Raw genomic sequence first — 19,796 nt, 5'->3', positions numbered from 1 at the left:
ATATATATATACATATATATATATATATATATATATATACATATATATATATATATATATATATACATATATATATATATATATATATATATACATATATATATATATATATATATATATACATATATATATATACATATATATATATATATATATATATATATACATATATATATATACATATATATATATATATATATATACATATATATATATATATATATATTATATATATATATATATATATGGGATCATGCTGAATTGTATGGACGGACTTGTTTAGGACCATGCTTGGCACTGTGTGGGGTCACATCGACAATATGTTTTTATGTTGAGTCAGACTGCTGAAATCGTTCAGTTTATGTTTATTGTCCAGTTGACTTCTGTTGCAGTCATAATGCCGCGTGTGATGACATTTTTTCGCTCTCTTTGTGAAGCCACAATATGCGTGACTTTAACTCTCCCTCTGCTTCCAATTCATCTGTTTTGCATTTTTTCATTCAGACAATCTTATTCCTCACACATGTGGAGAGAAGGATATACTCAAATAACGTTTGTAGACCAATTTCTTTACAATATTGAAACGTGCCTTGAGAAAATGGGTTGGGACTAATTTCATTACCATTCTGAAATTACCTCAAGTTTTCTATGCTTTTTGCATTTCAGTTGTTCGATTCGATGCACATGTTTAAATGTGTATTCTTAGTCTTTTATTTTTCTATCTTATTGGCAATTGAACTCAATTGGATGAGATACTAAAAAGATTATAAGGGTTGATGCATCTTTTGAGGATACCTTGTTTGAAAAGTGAAGTAAAAGCCAAAGTAAAATAAATTTGCTTCATTCATAATTATACATATTATCAGTATCGCCTTCATTCTGTCTTCTATTCACTATAATACGTGCAGCTACCTTCTGTTTCAATAGCTGCACGTATTATAGTGAAGCAAGGTTGCAAGCATTTCCTGAATTGACACTACAGGGAAAAGTCTAGAGCAACTTGAAATAATGCCTATGTATGTATGTATATATATATGTATGTATATATATATATATATATATATAAACTCAGCGATGTTTACATTTTGACTTTTCGTCGCTGAGTTTATTCATGAAAAAATGTGTGAATTTGTTTATATCATCGTCAGTTACTATTCCAAAAGTGTTTGTCTCAATCAAATTTTTTTTATTTAAAAAAAGATTAAAAAAAAAACAACAAAGCGAGAGACCAGTGCCCGCATTAAGCTGGTCTGCAGTTTGACTTGTTGCTGGCTATCTTGCTCTTGCTTGTTGCTGGATGTTAAGATTTTGAACCGAGAGAGAGATTTAGCTGTCGTACAAAGCTAAAACTCTGTAACACCATCTCTGTATAGATACTCCCTCAGGTATTTGTCTATTATAAAAAAAAAAGAAAAAAAGTCCTGTGGCGATAAAAAAAAAGCTGTGACGTGTGTACGCCTGTAATGCTGGATGCATGCAAGTACTATTCTGCCATCATTATATGTATCTATGTCTGTATGTGCGTGTGTATGTTTATATGTGTATGTGTGTATATATTTATATATGTACATGTGAGTTTATATGTATTTATATCTATGTGTATGTGTGTATATGTGTCTGTAGGTGTGTGTGTGTACATATATACATTTATAAATGTTTGGTATGCATGCATGCGTGTATATGCATGTATGTGTATGTATGCAGGTATGTATGTATATGTATTTGTATGTGTGCATGTAAGTGTGTATGTGTATTAATGCATATATATGGATGTGTATGTAGGTTAGTGTATGTATATATATGTACATATGTGTACGTATATGTATGTGTAAGTATATGTGTGTATGTATTTGTATATGTGGATGTATATGTGTATGTATGAATGTGGGTATGTATATGTATGTTTGTGTATTATGCATTGTGTATGTATATGGGTATATATGAGTGTATGCTTATAGACATGTATGTATGTATGTATGTATATATGTATGCATGTATACATTTATATGTATGTATACCAATGACCGTCTTGTTTATGTTTGCATGTGTGTGTGTATGTATATGTATGTGTGCGTATTGTGTATTATGTATGTACGAATGTATATATGTGTGTGCATGTATATATATGTATGTATAAAAATGACCGTCTTTAGTGTCATGTCTGCTTGAACATGTGAATTCGCTGGCAGGACTATGTCTTTTTTTCGGGCTCATGAACTTTCAGTATCTGAGGGAGTGGCACTCGTCTGCAAGACGTTGCAATCATCATATATATATATATATATATATATATATATATATGTATATATATATGACTGCTTAATTTTATCACATAAATTAATATATGAAAATATAATTTTATGTGTAAATTTTCAGTATTTACTTCAACAGTGCTCAATGCAGAAGGTAGAGCTAGGTAGTAAATTATATAAAATATATATGGCAATTTTCTACACAGAATATTCCACGTTTCATTTTCGTGAGAATTTGTAAACCTGACGAATTCACACGAGAATAAAACGCGGAATATTCTGTGTAGCTTAATCGCCGTATATATTTTTATAGCTTACAACTACTACTATATATAGAGAGAGTGACAGACAGACAGAGATAGAGATGTGTGTATTATATTTCTCTTTGTCTGTCTGTCTGTCCGTTTTACTTTTTTTTCAGAAACATTTGACTGAAATTTTGTACGGACTTTGTTATAATAAAGTGCAGCGAGCTAAGTAGTACAATATCCATTCGATGCTCAGTTAGGGATCAATAAGCATTAGTTACCACATGTACTTTAACGGTTTTCTCGAGAAGTACTGAGCCGATCTGGCTGAAATTTTGTATAGCAAGGTTGAAGATTATAATCTAATGTCAAAAATAAGTACAAATTAAACCATATTTAACCATCAATAAAGTACTCGTAAAAAGTCAACGGGCTATTACTTTTTACCCGTTTTTAGCGAAGTGAAAAAGTCTATATAAAGAGGGAAATCCGCTTCTGCAGATGAAAAATCTTTCAAAAATCAGATCTGTCCATTAAGACAATCGCAAGTGAAAAACTTCTTTACTTAATATAAGCAAATTAGTGTTTATGTCGAGTTCGTTGTATAAATGTATTTTTTTATATTCGAATGTTTCTTTTGACGTATTTGCCAGGTAAACTGTGGACGGCTCCTGAGTTATTACGTATGCATACTCCTCCACATCAAGGCACTCAGAAAGGGGATGTTTATAGTTTTGCTATCATGTGTCAAGAAATTATTTATCGAAATGGAGTTTTCTATATGGCCGGTGTGGATCTCAGCACTCAAGGTATGTATTTACTTTTGTGAAACGTTGAAAACTTTCACGTACACACATACACATACACACACACACGTATATAAATCATATTTCTGTGACGCTTATATGTGTATAGAATTCGTATTTCAATGACGCTGCATGCATTATGTATGACGTCATAGCATATATATATATATATATATATACTGTGAACACACAAACAGACGGAAATACGGATTTGTATGTATGCGTATATATATATATATATATATATATATATATATATATATATATATATATATATATTAGCAAGTTGCATAATACGGCATGATCAATTTGAGACACCGGTTCCTTCTGGATCACTGAAATCAAGCAACGTTGAACCTGGTCAGTACTAAATGGGTGACCATTTGGGATTCTAGGTGTAGTCTGTGTTCTCCGCTTATCTTGGCATTGTTTCCAGTCGTCCTGGACTTCTCCTTGCCACTGGACTCAACCAATGCCGATTCAAGATCTGTGTGGTCGGGAATTGCACAACCCTTGCCCAACAGTTACACGCGCAGCTGCCCCTACAGGAGGTATCCTTTGTTTTTCGAGATTGAAAGGCATCGATAGCAGGCTGCCCAGCATTGCCCAGTGAATGTTTACTTTCATCTTATCCCCCACTTATATATGACGTCATCTGCTATGACATCAGCTTATATTTCGCTATGTATTATGTCATCATCAGCATCGCTAACCTTAAACGATTGATGGGGGAGCAACTTACAACAAGAACAAAATTAGAACAGTAAAATTATTGCAAAATTCATTGTGGTGTAATTCTGAACTCCAATTTGATATTTGCTATGATGTCATTCTGAACTACATGCAAACAGACAGAGAGGAATATGGATTTATTGACATTATATATATATATATATATATATATATATATATATAAGGAGAAAAAGAGAAATAGAGAGTGACAATAAAACGAAACAACAATCAAGATTTAAGAATTCTATTTTAGAAATATGTAGTAATGTATTTTGATTTTTTTAGCTTCTCTTTAGATAGGGAGATTAATTTTCTGGATATATTTTGAACTGTCAAATTTTATAAAACGTCGTAGCATATATATATATATATATAGCACAAAAAATTAAGCATTAGTCGCGTGCTTTCATGTAATGAATGAATGCGTGAATGTAGGATTGACATGAAATTCTTAAAGATAAACTAAAATGACCGAAAAATGGGCTGAAATGACTTAAATAAATAAAAAGTAAATGACTTAGAATGACTTTAATGAATTGAATGACCTTAACAATGACTTGAATACTTAAAAAATAACTGGAATCCTTCAAAACCAACTTGAATGGCTTCGAGATTGACTGGTTGTAAAATGGATGATCATTTTACATTAAATTAATACACAAAAGTGATCCCCCACTTTATACACAAAATTACAAACATAAGTACAGCATGTAGTAAGAACTGGCCAAAGGGCCCAGAAATGCTTAAAAAGCTAAGAACAGCATCTATTAACAACAGACCGTTGATCTTAACCAAACAAGCCAAGCACAAAAGTGTTACAGACAGACCGAATGACGGAGTGATTTATAGAGTTGCTTGACTAAAACCTAATATTTTAAATCATACTTATGTATAATACTTTAGTTTGATAATAGTACTGTAGGTTTATTTTTATATTTTTCTGTTCTTTTTTCTCTCTCCAGAGATTTACCAAAAAGTAAAAGATGGATTATGTCCTGCTTTCCGCCCAACACTCGACTGTTCGGAATGTCCCTCCGAAGAACTTGTCAACCTAATCAAAAGGTGCTGGGCTGAAGATCCCAACGAGAGACCTGATTTTCCAGCGGTAAAGACGCTAATGCGTAAAATGAACAAGTATGTGCAAGAATTAATAATTCCTGCCTTTTACAACGAGCTAAACACTTTTTTCTATGGGTTCATATTTTTGCCCAACGGGGTTAATAACTTATTTAACAAAAGTTCATAAATTGGCCAAAGCACGTTTATACTTCATTCTAACTGTCTTCCTATCTTTTCCGAAATAATTTAGACTTATATTTGCAGTGTGGAGGAAAAGCCAATCACAAACGAAAGAATAAAAGTAGAAAACAATAAAAAAAAAATATAAATATTTGATAGAAGTTGAGAGTTCTGAGAGAAATAGTTGTTTAGCATGTAAGGAAAAAAGTGAGTACATGTGTTTATTTCAGCTGTCCCAATATGTAGGTTCATGGATGAGCATGAATAATTTTATGTGTTTGCTATGGAACATTTTTGTTTGTTTGTGAATGTATGCGCGTGTGTGTACAAACTTGTGTGCATGCGTTCGGTAAGCAGTGTGTATATGCTGTCGTTATGTTTAATAGTCGTGCATGGAATTGCCGAATAATTTTTGAAGCTCGAAGGGAGCCAGGTAATATTGTCATGCACATATGTGTCTTCTCTGGAAGACGAACATGAGAAAAGAGTTTTAAAAAATGATGTGTAAGGTTTTTATACTATACCCAAGATTTCCGGACTGAATATTTCTTGTGATGTCATTGGTTGAAGAAATTGCTGATTTGAACATTTTACTTCTAATCTATAGACAACATGTAGAAACATTCATTGTATCTGTTCTTTCAAACAGTTACAGTATACATGACAGCTTTAATTGGAATTTAACTTTGTTTGTAAATTATATTGTTCGCATCAAATAAAGTAAGACAAAATTGTATGTTAAATATCCTTAAATAACCGAGTTAAAATAATTATTTGTTTATTTATTTATATGCTTTAGAGTCGTTCGTCCCGTTTAATTGTGTTAATATTTGATCGATGAAAATACACTGCATATGAAATATATTGAATCAACAAATATGTTTTGATAAACCTAGTGTTTTTCTAGATAGCACAAAAAATTAGTTTTTTTTGGGGGGGGGGACAGAAAAAGCAACAACATGCAGCAAATATGGGTTTATTAACATTTCTATGAAGATAGTGTCTATTGTACTTTAAATATAAAGACCTAAATGAGATAAATTAATAAGTACTAATAAAATACTCCCAAAGTAATATTAGGCTACAATAAAATCACGGTGTGACTATCTTTAATATATGTATTTAATGTCAGCACCTCTTGGCAGGCAATGTTTTCTTCCGTTTCTTTCGAATGTTCCTTTTTTATATAACACTAGCAGGGGTGCCCGGCGTTGCTCGGGTGTTTGAAGGTGTATGCTGTGCAAAAAAAGCAAAAAAACAAAAAAAAATGGTTACTTTTTTATAACATTGACCCCTATTATGACCCCTTAAAATTTATAGTTTCGGGCTCAAATCACTTTATTAAGTTAGATCCAGGTTCAAGGAACCTATATCTAAAATTTCAAGTGTCTAGACCCCAAATTGTCGGAGGAGTTTGGTAGAGTTCTTAAAGGTCAAATCGTTGAAATTTGACCCCTTAACAGCCAAATTTCTAGCTGACACCCGTCACATCGATTTCCCCAAATCTCAGTACCCGGTATTTCAAATTTCGAGTCTATAGACTAAAAATTGACAGAGTTATTGCGTAGGGAAATGTACACAGACAGACAGACAGACACGTTCACTTTTATAGATATATAGATTTCACTGACTTCTTTCTTCATTGAAGAACCACTGCATATTAAAATTCCTACGAGTTCTTTTCTCAAATCAACAATGGTCATATATTATTATAATGATTTTTCGAGCACGAGGCTACATAAAAGAGAGATCACTCATATTCTTGTCCCGTGATGTCACTTTGATCTTTTTAAAGCCAAATTTTGTCAAATTTTGAATTTTTTGAAGCTGTTCGGCCTTCAAAAATTGTATGTGGCTTTTTTCAATTGTCCGGGTTAACTAAGAAAGGAATAAGAATTCTAGTCAATTTAAGGTTATGGGCATGGCTTTAGCATTAATTTATTCGTTCATGATATCATCTGGAGATTATCTGTGTTTATATTATTTAATTAATTGGCATTCATTATTGAGATGAGTATTATTTATTAATTTATTTATTGCAGAATATTATCCTCATGTTTTTAGTTGTTGTTTCATGAAGTTTCGGTAACTATTCCTCTGGCCTTCGTCAGGTGGTAACCGCGACAGGATAGGAATTCCCAATCTCAGCAATTACTGCCTTTCATAATTGTTTTTCATCTCACCACGTTTTGGACAACTAAGCCTCTGGCTGGCTTTGCGTAGGATTGAAACCGCTATCTTCAGACAATTCTCACCTGGAACCATGGAGATTTAACGTCTCTATCCACTGCGCCACGGGCCCCAAAGAGCGATCACGATTGGATTTTTTGAATGAAGATGAAGACCAGATAAATAGTCGGCCGAAACGTCGTGAAAAAAACTAAAAGATGTGAATAGTAGTCTGCAATAAATAAATGAATTACCTGTGTTTGTTGTCCAGAGATATCAGGATTGTTGATTATGAAATGTTTATTCATATAAAATTGTTCAGTTATAAATTGTTTTTGTTCAGTAAAAGATTAAATGACACTGAAACACTGAAAGTGGTATTAAATAAGCAAATGAAAATGTCGTTTTGTTTACTTTCTATTCATAAGGTTTATTAAGCTATGTTTTCTGTTTTACAGAGACGGAGATAAAGGTAATCTACTTGATAACTTATTATCTCGTATGGAACAATATGCCAATAATTTGGAAGCACTGGTCGAAGAGAGAACTGCAGACTTCTTGGAACAGAAAAAGAAGGCCGAAGACCTACTTTACAGCATGTTGCCAAAGTAAGTACCTTTTAATGCCTTCTTGGGAAGTACACAGTGTGATTTTACATCCTACAAATAAAAGAGTCTAGGTATGCGGTCAATAAACTTAATCATTTAATATTATATATCCTGGTCAATGCACCAATTTCTGATATTTTCCCCTATACTGTTGCTTTTAGTGATATTTATTAACATTGATTCATTTGTTCATTATATCTAACAGAAGTTACTTGTGTCCATTGAGATCATGAGCTTGTCGATGATTACTTGACTAAGGGGTAAAAAAACTGTTCAGATCTATGTACATTACTCACTTCGCTGGCAAATTTCCAGCATATATTAAATAAATAATATATGTGTGTGCCATTTTATATAATGTTCCGGTCACGGCACCAATTTGCGTTATTGTATATATTTGTGTGTGTGTGCGTTGCAAGGAACCATGTTACATAATTCTTTAAATATTTATAAAATCTCCTATAATGCATGTTTCTATAGTTACTTTTCTCATATAAACCTATGTCACTTTTCCTATCTCTCTCTCACATATATATATAGATAGATAGATAGAGAGAGAGAGAGATTAGCCCCATTCATCATATTTTTATATAAAATATGTTTTTTGTCGTCGTTATATATAAGTCGCCTCTCTGTTTGCTGATCAATCACAGCCTCTTCAGATATATCTAACTGCGTGTCGATGTGTGCATTTATTTCATTGTTTTTTTTTTATTTCCAGGTCTGTAGCAAGTTCTTTAATTCGAGGTGAAACTGTTAGAGCAGAAGAATTTGAGAACGTGACGCTCTTCTTCAGTGATATATGTGGCTTCACTGCCATGTCAGCAGAAAGCACACCATATGAGGTCAGTTGGAAATTAGCATGATAAATTACATTTGAATTCCATTGATAGGACTTTTACTGTTTTAGGGAAAGAATTCCGTCAAATTGCTCGATTACAAAGATAAAATTACAATATAAGAGACTCCATGTTTTGAAAAGCTTCTGGATTTGACTTTTACTCCTGATCTGAAATGAAACACATACATCAAATCTGTTGCCAAGGACGCTGAGCAAATGGTGGGATCCTTCTACCACTCCAGAAGATATCTCACTACTGATGCAATTCTCTATCTGTATAAACGCCAAGTACGTCCAAGGATGGAGTACTGCTGCCACATCTGGACAGGAGCTACTAAAAATAGCCTATCCTGCCTTGACAGAGTACAAAATAGACTTCATGGTTTAGTGGGGGGATGCCCTTTTCTCTTCCCTGCAGCCTCTCTTCCACAGAAGAGACGTTGCGAGCCTGTCCTTGTTTTATCGTTATTTCCATGGCAAGTGCTCGTCTGAGCTCCAATCTCTCGTCCCCCTCCCAAATCTTTCACGAGAAACACCCGTCTGGCTGAAACTACTGTCAATAATTTTCCCCACTCTTTATCTGTGCCAAAATCCAAACGTAGATTCCATGAGCAGAGCGTCTTTCTCAGAAGTGCACGATTGTGGAACTCTCTTCCGGTCGCCTGTTTCCCACCTGACTACAACTTGGATGTCTTCAAGTCCAACATAAAGAAATTCCTGACAAACCGCCCCCTTAAGTAAGACACCCTATCAAATCTCCAATACTAATGATTACTACAATACTATCTCATAGATTACTGTACACGCAATAACCCTTATCCCTGAGTGGCCTCCGGGCCTTGATAAGTGGTGACCCCCATGTAAAAAAAATAAAAATAAAACAAGAAGAGCTTAATATTTATTGATATATATATATATATATATATATATATATATTCGGGGAAATATACTTTATTTCCTTGTTTTATTTTACCAATCCTTATTTAAGAAGCTCAATGTAATTACAGAGCAGTATAATGAATGAATGACAAAAGTCTATATTCCAAACTCCATGATGTTGACCATCTTACAATTTATTCCCTTCCATTCGCTTAAGGTAAACAAATATGGTAATAAATTATATAGCGAACTTATAAATTTCGACTAAATAAAATTATAGGTTTAGAATTAAGTAAGACTAAGAATTATAATTTATGTAGTGATAAATTTGATTATAACAATTAAGAGAGCTGATTTGTGTATAACTTTAAATTAAGATTAATAAATAATCTAATATAACCGAAAACTGGAATAAAAGTATTACGTTGTCTGGAAAATAATGGCCAATTTTAGAGAAAAAGGATTTATTAATCAAATAGGTTACACTAGACATTGAAATTAGTCAAAGTATGATCCTTGAACAGCCATGCATTTCTGCCATCTATCAACTAGATCATTTATGCCTCGTTGATAAACAGTCTTTGCCTTAGATGCTAAGAAATCTTTGAAAAAAGATTCAACCTCTGCATTAGATCTGAAAGTTTTGTTGCTTAAAAAACGGATAAATGCTTGAAAAAATGGTAGTCCGTGGGTGAAAGATCTGGAGAATAAGGAGGATGTGGTAAAGTTTCCTATTCCAAGTCTGTGAGTTTCTGCAGTGTCATTCTCACAACATGAGGCCGTGCATTATCGTGGAGCAGGATTGGACCACGCCTATTCACTAATGCAGGTCTCAATTTTTGTAAATGACGATGCATTTCTTCGAGTTGATTGCAGTAAACCTCTGCCGTGATGCTCTGATTAGCATCCAGAAAGCTGTAATGAATAACACCAATTGCACACCACCAAACAGTCAGCATAATCTTTTGTTGGTGAAACTTTGGCTTTGGAAAATGTTTCGGTGGTTCATCACAATCAAGCCATTGACCTGATCGTTTCCGATTATCATAAAGGATCCACTTTTCGTCACAGGTGACTATTCAGTCGAGAAATGGATCATTAATGTTTCGTAAAAAGAGCATCGAACACACTTCAAAACGTCGAGCTTGTTGATTTTCATTGAGCTCATGTGGGACCCATTTATCGAGCTTTTTCACCTTGCCAATTTGCTTCAGATGGTCCAACACTGTTGAACTGCTGACACCAAGTTCCCGAGACATCTCCCTGACACTTTGCCATGGGTTTTGCTCAACAATGACTCTCAAATTATCATTGTCAAGATTAGATGGCCGTCCTCTACCTTCTTCATCTTTAAGGCTCTCATCACCACTACGAAATTTCTGAAGCCACCTTCGTACTTCTCTATCACTTGTGATTCCTTCTCCCCATGCCCTATTGATATTTGCAGTTGTTTGAGAAGCATTGTTACCAAGCTTAAACTTATGCAGGAAAAGTAATCGTAAGTCTTCTTTTCTCATATTCCAAATTATGGGCTCATTCGCTCATAAAACGTTTTCTGAAAGAAAAAAGTAAGAAATTATTAAAGAGCACATATAAATCAATAATCATGTTGATGTTTACCTGAAATATAATAAAAATCCTATGATAAAATCCAATTTCAAAACAGACTTCCTGAAATGGCCATTATTTTCCGGACAACCTAATAGTTTTTAGGGGGGGGGGATCTGTTTAGTTTCGTATATGCAAACATATGTAATAGATTATAATTATTGATGTTGTTTGGGTAAATATAGATATATTAATTTATAAACAATGAATTTAAGAATAAATAAATATAACATTACTGGCAGAATATCCATAAATTAGTAGAATTTGTTAGTACGAATAGATGGGTTTTAGTTATTTTATTTCTAAATTCAAAATGGCGTAATGTAAACAGCTCCTCTTCTAATTTTCGGATTTTAATCATATCAAAACGCTCTTTTGATGGATTGATTGTTGCTATTTCTTCTGATGATTTGAATTTGTGCTACGAAAAAGATACTGTCAAGAACTGTGAATGTCAACTGAATTAAAGGAATAAATTGTAAGATGATCAACATCATGAACTTTGAAATATAGACTTTTGTCATTTATTCAATAATATATATATATATATATATATATATATATATATATGGCACAATAACATTGACACATTGGTTCTTACCAGATCACCGAAGTTAAGCAACGTTGAGCCTGGCCTGTACCAGATGAGTGACCATTTGAGAAGGCTAAGCACTGTCTGTACTGCGCCAAGTCGTAGAAATTTCCAGGTTGGTATCTGGGATGCTTTAATTCATTGGGAGAGATGCATCCCCAGTCTTTGTTAAGAAATATATCTAGGAGAAGATAGCTCGAATGTAAAAACTTGCGGTCTACTGCAAACTCTGTCCTATGGCAGTCATCTGCACCTACAACGATTAGTAGTAATACCAAAATGTGTGCATGGTTCTACACAAAACCTTCCCCAAAAATCATCAGTGTGGATTTCCGAGCGTTAGTTGTTATGTCGGAAGAATTCATATATATATATATATATATATATATATATATATATATAAATTTGTGATGGATATCAAATCTTACGTCAGCTTCCGATATCACCTCTACATTGGAGAAAAATTAATTCGAAACGCTCATCTATCGAGTATAATAGTGTAAGGGAAATAACTCCCTCTTGGTGACTATTTGCCACAGATAAGTTAACCTAATTATATTTCGACTGAGTACTTTTGAAAACTTATTCGGTTTAAAGTAATTTTATCAATACATTTAAACCTGTTTAATTAGATAATACAGTATATATCATGTTAAAATATTTTTTACAATATAATACATCATATATATATATATATATATATATATGTCAATATATCTATAAAAGTGAATGTGTGTGTGTCTGTGTACATTTCCCTACACAATAACTCTGTCTATTTTTAGTCTGCAGACTTGAAATCTAATATACAGGGTACTGAGATCTGGGAAAATTTATGTGATTGGTTTTTGGCCAGAAATTGGGCTGTAAGGGAGTCAAAGTTAAACGATTTGACCTTTCAGAACTCTACCAAACTCCTCCGACAATTTGGGGTCTAAACACTTGAAATTTTCGATATAGGTTCCTTAGACATGGATCTAACTTAATAACTTGATTTGAGCTCCAAACAATAAATGTTAAGGGGGTCATAACAGGGGTCAATTTTTTTAAAAATTGACCGCTTTGTTTTCCTTTTTATTTTTATTTTTTACTCAACAGACACCTCCAAACACCCAAGCAACGCCGAGCTTAAATGCTAATATAATTATTAATATATTTTGAGTGTATCTGTGTGCACATTATCTAAATACTTAACTCAAATATGTATCTTTGACTTGCAGGTTGTCGACTTACTCAATGACCTCTACACATTGTTCGATTCAATCATTGAACAGTTTGATGTTTATAAGGTAAGATTTTATTTTGTTCAATTCCAACTTCATTCAAGTAAATCTTTTTTAAGCCCCAATTCTGGCTCGTATTACTTTTTAGTAATGAGTTGACCCATTCTACAATTAACCCTCTTCTCCTTTTTCCCACTCTTACCAACGAGGATGATCAATAAAAGTTATTTTTAAACATGTTTTCAATGAGACTTTGTCTTTCCATTCTGCAGAGAGACGCGAATAAGTTAAATCGCCGATGAAACAGGCGTTAGCCGCCGTTATCTTAATACATTATATCATATATCGTAATTGATCATTTTAAAATATGTTTTATAATATATATAATTTAGAAAAAGTGTATTATGTTATCTCCTTTGGCGAAATATAGTCCAGAAACATAATGGTAACCAATAATACCTAGCATTGGCTTTACATTGGTCACGAATGTGCTCCGGCATTATACAGTATATATCGTATATTTATCTAATTCCTTTAAAAAATATGTATGCTGCACCATACATATTTTTTTTTAAGGAATTAGACAAATCAGTTAGTTTATTGATTAGTTACATGTGAAAAATAACCTCGGCATTTGAAGAAAATGTCAAATCGACAGTAAGAAGTGAAACGAAGTCTTTTTTATTATTTTTTTATTTTATTATTTTTTTCATTTTCTGCCTTTGAAAATTGTAACGTTAGGTATGGGGCAGTCAAACCAGCTGCCAACATTGCTCTGATTTTTTTTTGAAACCAGACGTGAGCTCTTTTATGTTAATGGGTCGGATTATGATTAACATTTAACTATGTTCCCCTGTGTGTGTGTGTGTGTGTGTGTGTGTGTGTGTGTGGAAAAGATGTGAACTATGACCAATTTTATTTGCAAGCATAACACTGAAAATTATTAAGAAAAAAAATTTAATCGCTTTTAAGGGCGATTACTCTGATACCGAATTAGAAGTTGTCTCCCTTGGTTGTTATATCAAAATTCATTTTTTTTCTTCCAGATTTTGTAATATATACAAGTTATTACAATCCATAAACATTTATAAAAATATTTATAATCTTCTTAAAAAATATTTTTATCGATCCCCATCAATAAGGAATGTGTCTAATAATCTGGTTAATGCGAGAAAACTTCAGAATCTTGTTAAAACCATCGAAGTAAAGAGATTAGTTACAATTTTATGATGAAGAGACACGTGTATGGCTACACGCACACACACACACATATATATATATATATATATATATATATATATATATCGACAGGCAGCAATTATCACCGGCTACACTGATGAAACAATATAGTAATCTATGAACAGTATTGTTTTGTTGTTTACAGTTCATCAGTGTGGTTAGACAACCAAGTTGAAACCTACCTCTGCGTTATGATACAGCACCTACTGAATCTATATCTAGATGAAATCAGTTTTACCTAATAAGCAATACCTTAAACATACGCACGCATACACACACACAAACAAGAGGCCCAGTGGATTGAAGTAATTATTAGGCTCAACGAAACCAAGCATAAGATGCCAGAGCCAGTCATAACTCCTGGTACAGTAACAAGAAAACTGGCACAATTCTCTAACAACAAAGCATGTGGCATCGACAATGTCCAAAACTTCTGTCTGAAACAATTGACTGCAATCCATCGCCACTACAGTGATTGCTTCAGCAGGATACTGAAAGGTGAAGAAGCAACACCACCTGGAATGACAGAGGGGGGCATCAGCCTCATACCTAAGACCAAGGAGACACAATGCCCAAATAAATACAGTCTGTCTAATAACCACTTACAAGCTTTTCACTTGTCTGGTAGCCGACGATATATATGAACCATATCTTTTGGGACTTACCTTGAAAAAGAACTGACAGGTTGCAGGAGAAAATGCCTCGGTACCAAAGACCAGCTATTGATCAACAAGACTATCTTAGAATACTGTAGGAAGAAACAAAGAAACTGGAGCATGGCATGGATCGATTACCAGAAGGCATTTGACAGTGTGCCACATGTACGGTTACTTCAGTGCCTTGAGTTATACAAGATGCACATGGTGATTAAACAACCACTGGCAGCTCACCTTCAGATGTGGAAAACCACCATATCATTAAGGTATTAATGGAGGAAAGACCATCATCCCTAAAGTAAGGATCAAGAAAGAAAATATTCCAAGGTGACAGCTTATCTCCCTTACTCTTCTGTATGGCAATAGACCCACTCAGCAAGCTCCTGAATAATAATCCGAGCGCTTATAATTTTAGTCTGGGACGCCATCGATATCCAAGCAAGAGAGTACACCATCTGCTCTTCATGGATGATCTTAAACTGCACACGGATCTGCACCAGTTTCTGCAGGTAGTACACACCTCCAATGACATCGGAATAAATTTTGGCCTGGATAAATGTGCCAAGTGTACAAGAAGAAGATCCACACAGAAAATATGCAGCTAAATGAAGATATCAACATTAGGGATCTAGAAGAGCCCGAGCTTAATAAGCACTTTGGCATTGAAGAAAATGGCAAAATGCAACATGTTACGAAGAGGGAGAAGATTGGCAAAGAGTATGTATGCCATGTGAGGAAGATATGCAAAACACAGCTTACAAATAAAAATAAAATTACTGCCATAAACCAGTTTGCTATGCCAGTAATAACATATAGCTTTGCTATCATTGACTGGCCACAAAAATACATCAACCGGCTAGATGTAAAGACACGGAAGCTACTAACGCTTCATAATATAGAAATCAGTGTCTACCAAAACTGTATTTGTCCAGGGGAGAAGAAGGACTTGGGATCAACCACCAACATAGGGCAACAATAGTGAGCACAGGCCAGTATCGGAGAAGCTCCCAAAACTGCAAAGTTCCTCGGACAGGCTCTCAATGGAATATGAACATCAAGAGACAACATCAGTCACCCAACTGGCCAAACTTTTTCGTCAGGGCTGTCTCACAGATGAGACTGAAACACTAAACACGCCTGCCACAGAAATAGAAAGAAAGAGCCGGCAGAAATATATCGAGATCTTCCAAAAGAGGAACTTTGGAGAATGGGACCAACATCAGCTTGCAAAGTATTTTCTAGGTGAACTCTCCCAGGAATACATAGACACATATTTTAAACAATATATATATATATATATATATATACTTGGACTAGCTCAAGAGGGAAACCCTCCTCCAGTATCAGGAAAGGGTTTTAATGGTTGCTCAAGACCGGGTATTGATGACCTATGCATTCTAGAATATGACCACAAATGCAGATTTTGCCACACGGAATTGGAAAGTGTGAGTCATTTGATATAAAGTTGCAAGGTCCTTTTGGGAGACGGCTACTACACAACGAGACATGATGGAGTATGTAAGTACCTCCACTGGACCATCTGTAAAAAAACATCCAATGTAGCAGCAAACCCTGGGAACATCAACCTGAAAGAACAGTTGGAATTGACTTATATACCATGCATCACAACCATGTAATTCCTACAGTCACCTACCTTGAAAATGCTGCTGTGAAACCTGACATAGTCAGAGAGAGTTGCAACCTTGATTGAAGTATGTGTTCCTAATAATTAAGGTCTGAACAAAGTTGAAAGGGAGAAACAGACCAAAAAGCAAGGTCTCATGTATGATATGAAAAGAAACTGGAATCTTAGGGATTATAGGTGCTACGGGGCTTATAAAGAAGAACCTGAAGTCCTAACTAATATTTCTAATGAACCAAGTGCAAAAGAGCACTTAAGGAAACAACGAGGATACTAAAAAGAGTTCGCGGTTGGTTTTAATAAAAAGCAGAACAGTGCTGGCAGCTGGTTTGAGGCTGCCCTATACCCAATGTTACAATCTTCAAAGGAAAAAAATTTTTTAAAAAAACTAATATATATATATATATATATATATATATATATATATATATAAAGCTAAAGGTATTCAGGTAGGAAAACTCATGAATTTAAATGAGGTTTTTAAAAGTGCTCAATAAAAAAAGCAAAATATATTTTTTTTTATATAAACAAATATTTCATAGTCGCTACACTGAACATGCTAATGTTTCAGACAAGTAGATTAAAAACCAAACTTCTTCACGGGAATGCAAGCTTTTTTTTACGTCGCCTGATGGAGACTTGTGCTCCGGACTGACAACTTGTCTGAAATTAATATGTTCAGTGTAGCGACTATGTCTATCTGTCTATATATATATATATATATATATATATATATTGGTAGCAATTGTCACTATCCTACACTGGTGGTTGCGTAAGCATGAGGCACACATGTCTCTAGGTCTAAAAGAAATATTATTATTTAATTATAGATATATTTCAGTATGTTTGCAGAAATCAAGTGGCTCTTTTCTGGCGCTAAACATTTAAAATATGAGATTCATAGATATTTGAGTGTTCAATTAAGACAATGAGTTCATATTATTGTTCATACTAAACCGGGATATGTTCTCACAAATGAGTCCGAAAGTGTTCCTATTTACTTGACTACCTATTAAGGCAGAGTTATGTACAAGGTCGGTTTTTTTTCTGTGGGGAAACTAAACGTCCTCAAAAAGGGGCAATATGGATCGAATCAAAAATACATTTTTTTCTCAGTCTCAAAGATTTCGCCTTTATTAACATAGAACAGAGGCAATAAAGTGAAGCATAGGTCTTCATGTGTCTGTCATTCTGGAGATAGTGATATTATGTGGGACTGAGGTAAGAATCTATTCAATTATTGGCGGTTCACAGACCAAGCTTCACTGTCTCTCTTTGAAATGGTGTTCCTATTTACAATGCCTCCCCACGGGGCAGAGTGAGACACCAGGGTCGTTTTTTAATGTGGAGAAAAGGAACAAAAATGAAAATTGGCTCAGTCGTGAAGGAGTTCTCCTCCACTAACAGAGAAAAAGACATTGAAGTGTAGCATCTGAAGAACAGATCTTAGCCCAAAGGCCAAGGTTCTTTCCACGCCTTTGAAATGGTGTTAGTTTATTGCAAATCTCTTTAGACTCTCTGACTGTGAAATGCCGACGAGACTGGTCGAGCAATTTTATGAACCAGGAAGCACACGTTTCGTCCGACTTGTATAACATATTCATGCAGTAGAGGCTGTGTGTAAAAAGACAGTTTGAGGGGCATGAACTTTCATCTCCTCACTTGACTAGTAACTATATTACTTTAGGTTTCTTTGCGGCTTAATTTTGATTCTGATGTGTAGACAATGTCAGAAGCTTAAATTTCATCTTTGTAGCTAGTAACTGTTTTGCGTTGTGTTAATGGGTAACATTTTACTTTACAATTTTAATCTATTGATTCAATTTAAAAAACGATATTGTCTGTTGTATTGCGTCATATGTTCTTTATATCATTGTATCTGTAAGATCAATTTAATGCTGGTTTGGAAGAGTGATTAAAAGACTAACTTTATACTAACGATAGGAGATGAATGGTGATGGTTATGCAGTTGATGTGCAAAGGATAAGTAATTTCTTTGAAAAAGGAACTCTCATTAACATTAATAACTATTCTTTTTTGTATTTATTTTTTATTTATTGTTACTTTTTATTTATTTTTGAATTTATTTTTCATTTTTTATTTATTTTCCATTTTCTTTTTAAATTATAATGTTGAAGGTTCTGCTTATGATAAATGCTTATCATTTCTAAACGAAAAAAGTTTTCCAGTCTCACTTCACTTCCGTGAGTTGTGATTCTTGATTTTTTTAATTTTCTTGGGCAATGCCTGAACACGGACATCGCTAGCGTGTAGGACAGAAGTGCAGTTGCGAAGAAAAAAAATAGCAGAAGAGAAGTCGCCTGAACATCACTATTGCAATGATCAAAGTTGAGAGAGAGATTATCACTTGCGGATGTTTGTTGTTAGAACCACGATTAACTGAAAATCACAATGGAATTAACCTTGGACCGCTAAGCCTATGCAATAACAGTATGCGATATTAAAAATAATGATGGGTTAAACTCCTCAGAGTAGTTAGAAGTAAGTAATCTCACGTGCAGAACCTCTCCCTCTACATTCAGTGCTTAGTATCTAATTACGAAACTTGGACAGTGTGCGTCATTCTTACCCAGAATTGTAATATCTGTCAGAAAGTACTTTTTATTTCAAATAGAATATAATCCTGCAGGCTGGTAAGTACCAAGATAAAAATAGTGCAGTTACCAAAAAGTGTATTAGCAAAACTATGTCACAGAAATACACGCCATAACTGCCATGAATCGCTACCCAGTTATGTATATTTTGGTAAACCCATTGTAAATAGGTATATCAGCTTTACACATAACACTTTGGAATCATGCAAACGTTTTGGTGATAAGATTCCAATTTAAGGACTTTGTAAGATAAGTAACTATCTTTGTCTTTGTTACTTCCATCTTCATTCTGACCGGAAGTGACTGTATATCTCATTGTTCCATTTATGGATTAAGCGTGATCTTTCGTTCAAACTAGTTAGCTATGAAGAATAGACGTACAAAAAACAAAAAAATTAATTTATTAAGTTGGTGTTGTTTGTACTGAGTCAGGATATGTTCTCAAGAATT

General features: G+C 34.0%; 1 protein-coding gene across 1 annotated transcript in view; it reads left to right on the top strand.

The window, feature by feature from the left end:
• LOC145246050 (atrial natriuretic peptide receptor 1-like) overlaps positions 1 to 19,796 on the top strand; it is a 1,007,513-nt gene that overhangs the window by 968,972 nt on the left and 18,745 nt on the right. Inside the window, exons 14-18 of the mRNA XM_080107893.1 lie at positions 3,154 to 3,309; positions 5,001 to 5,172; positions 7,905 to 8,054; positions 8,776 to 8,899; positions 13,192 to 13,260. Coding sequence (XP_079964019.1) covers positions 3,154 to 3,309; positions 5,001 to 5,172; positions 7,905 to 8,054; positions 8,776 to 8,899; positions 13,192 to 13,260 — 671 coding nt within the window. The remainder of the gene's footprint in view (positions 1 to 3,153; positions 3,310 to 5,000; positions 5,173 to 7,904; positions 8,055 to 8,775; positions 8,900 to 13,191; positions 13,261 to 19,796) is intronic.

The sequence above is a fragment of the Euprymna scolopes genome, chromosome 23 (assembly GCF_053919585.1).
Source record: "Euprymna scolopes isolate OS-2025 chromosome 23, ASM5391958v1, whole genome shotgun sequence".
NCBI classification, from domain to species: Eukaryota; Metazoa; Mollusca; class Cephalopoda; order Sepiida; family Sepiolidae; genus Euprymna; species Euprymna scolopes.
The sequence above is the reverse complement of the archived record's forward strand: the minus strand, read 5'-3'. Positions and strand labels throughout refer to the sequence as shown.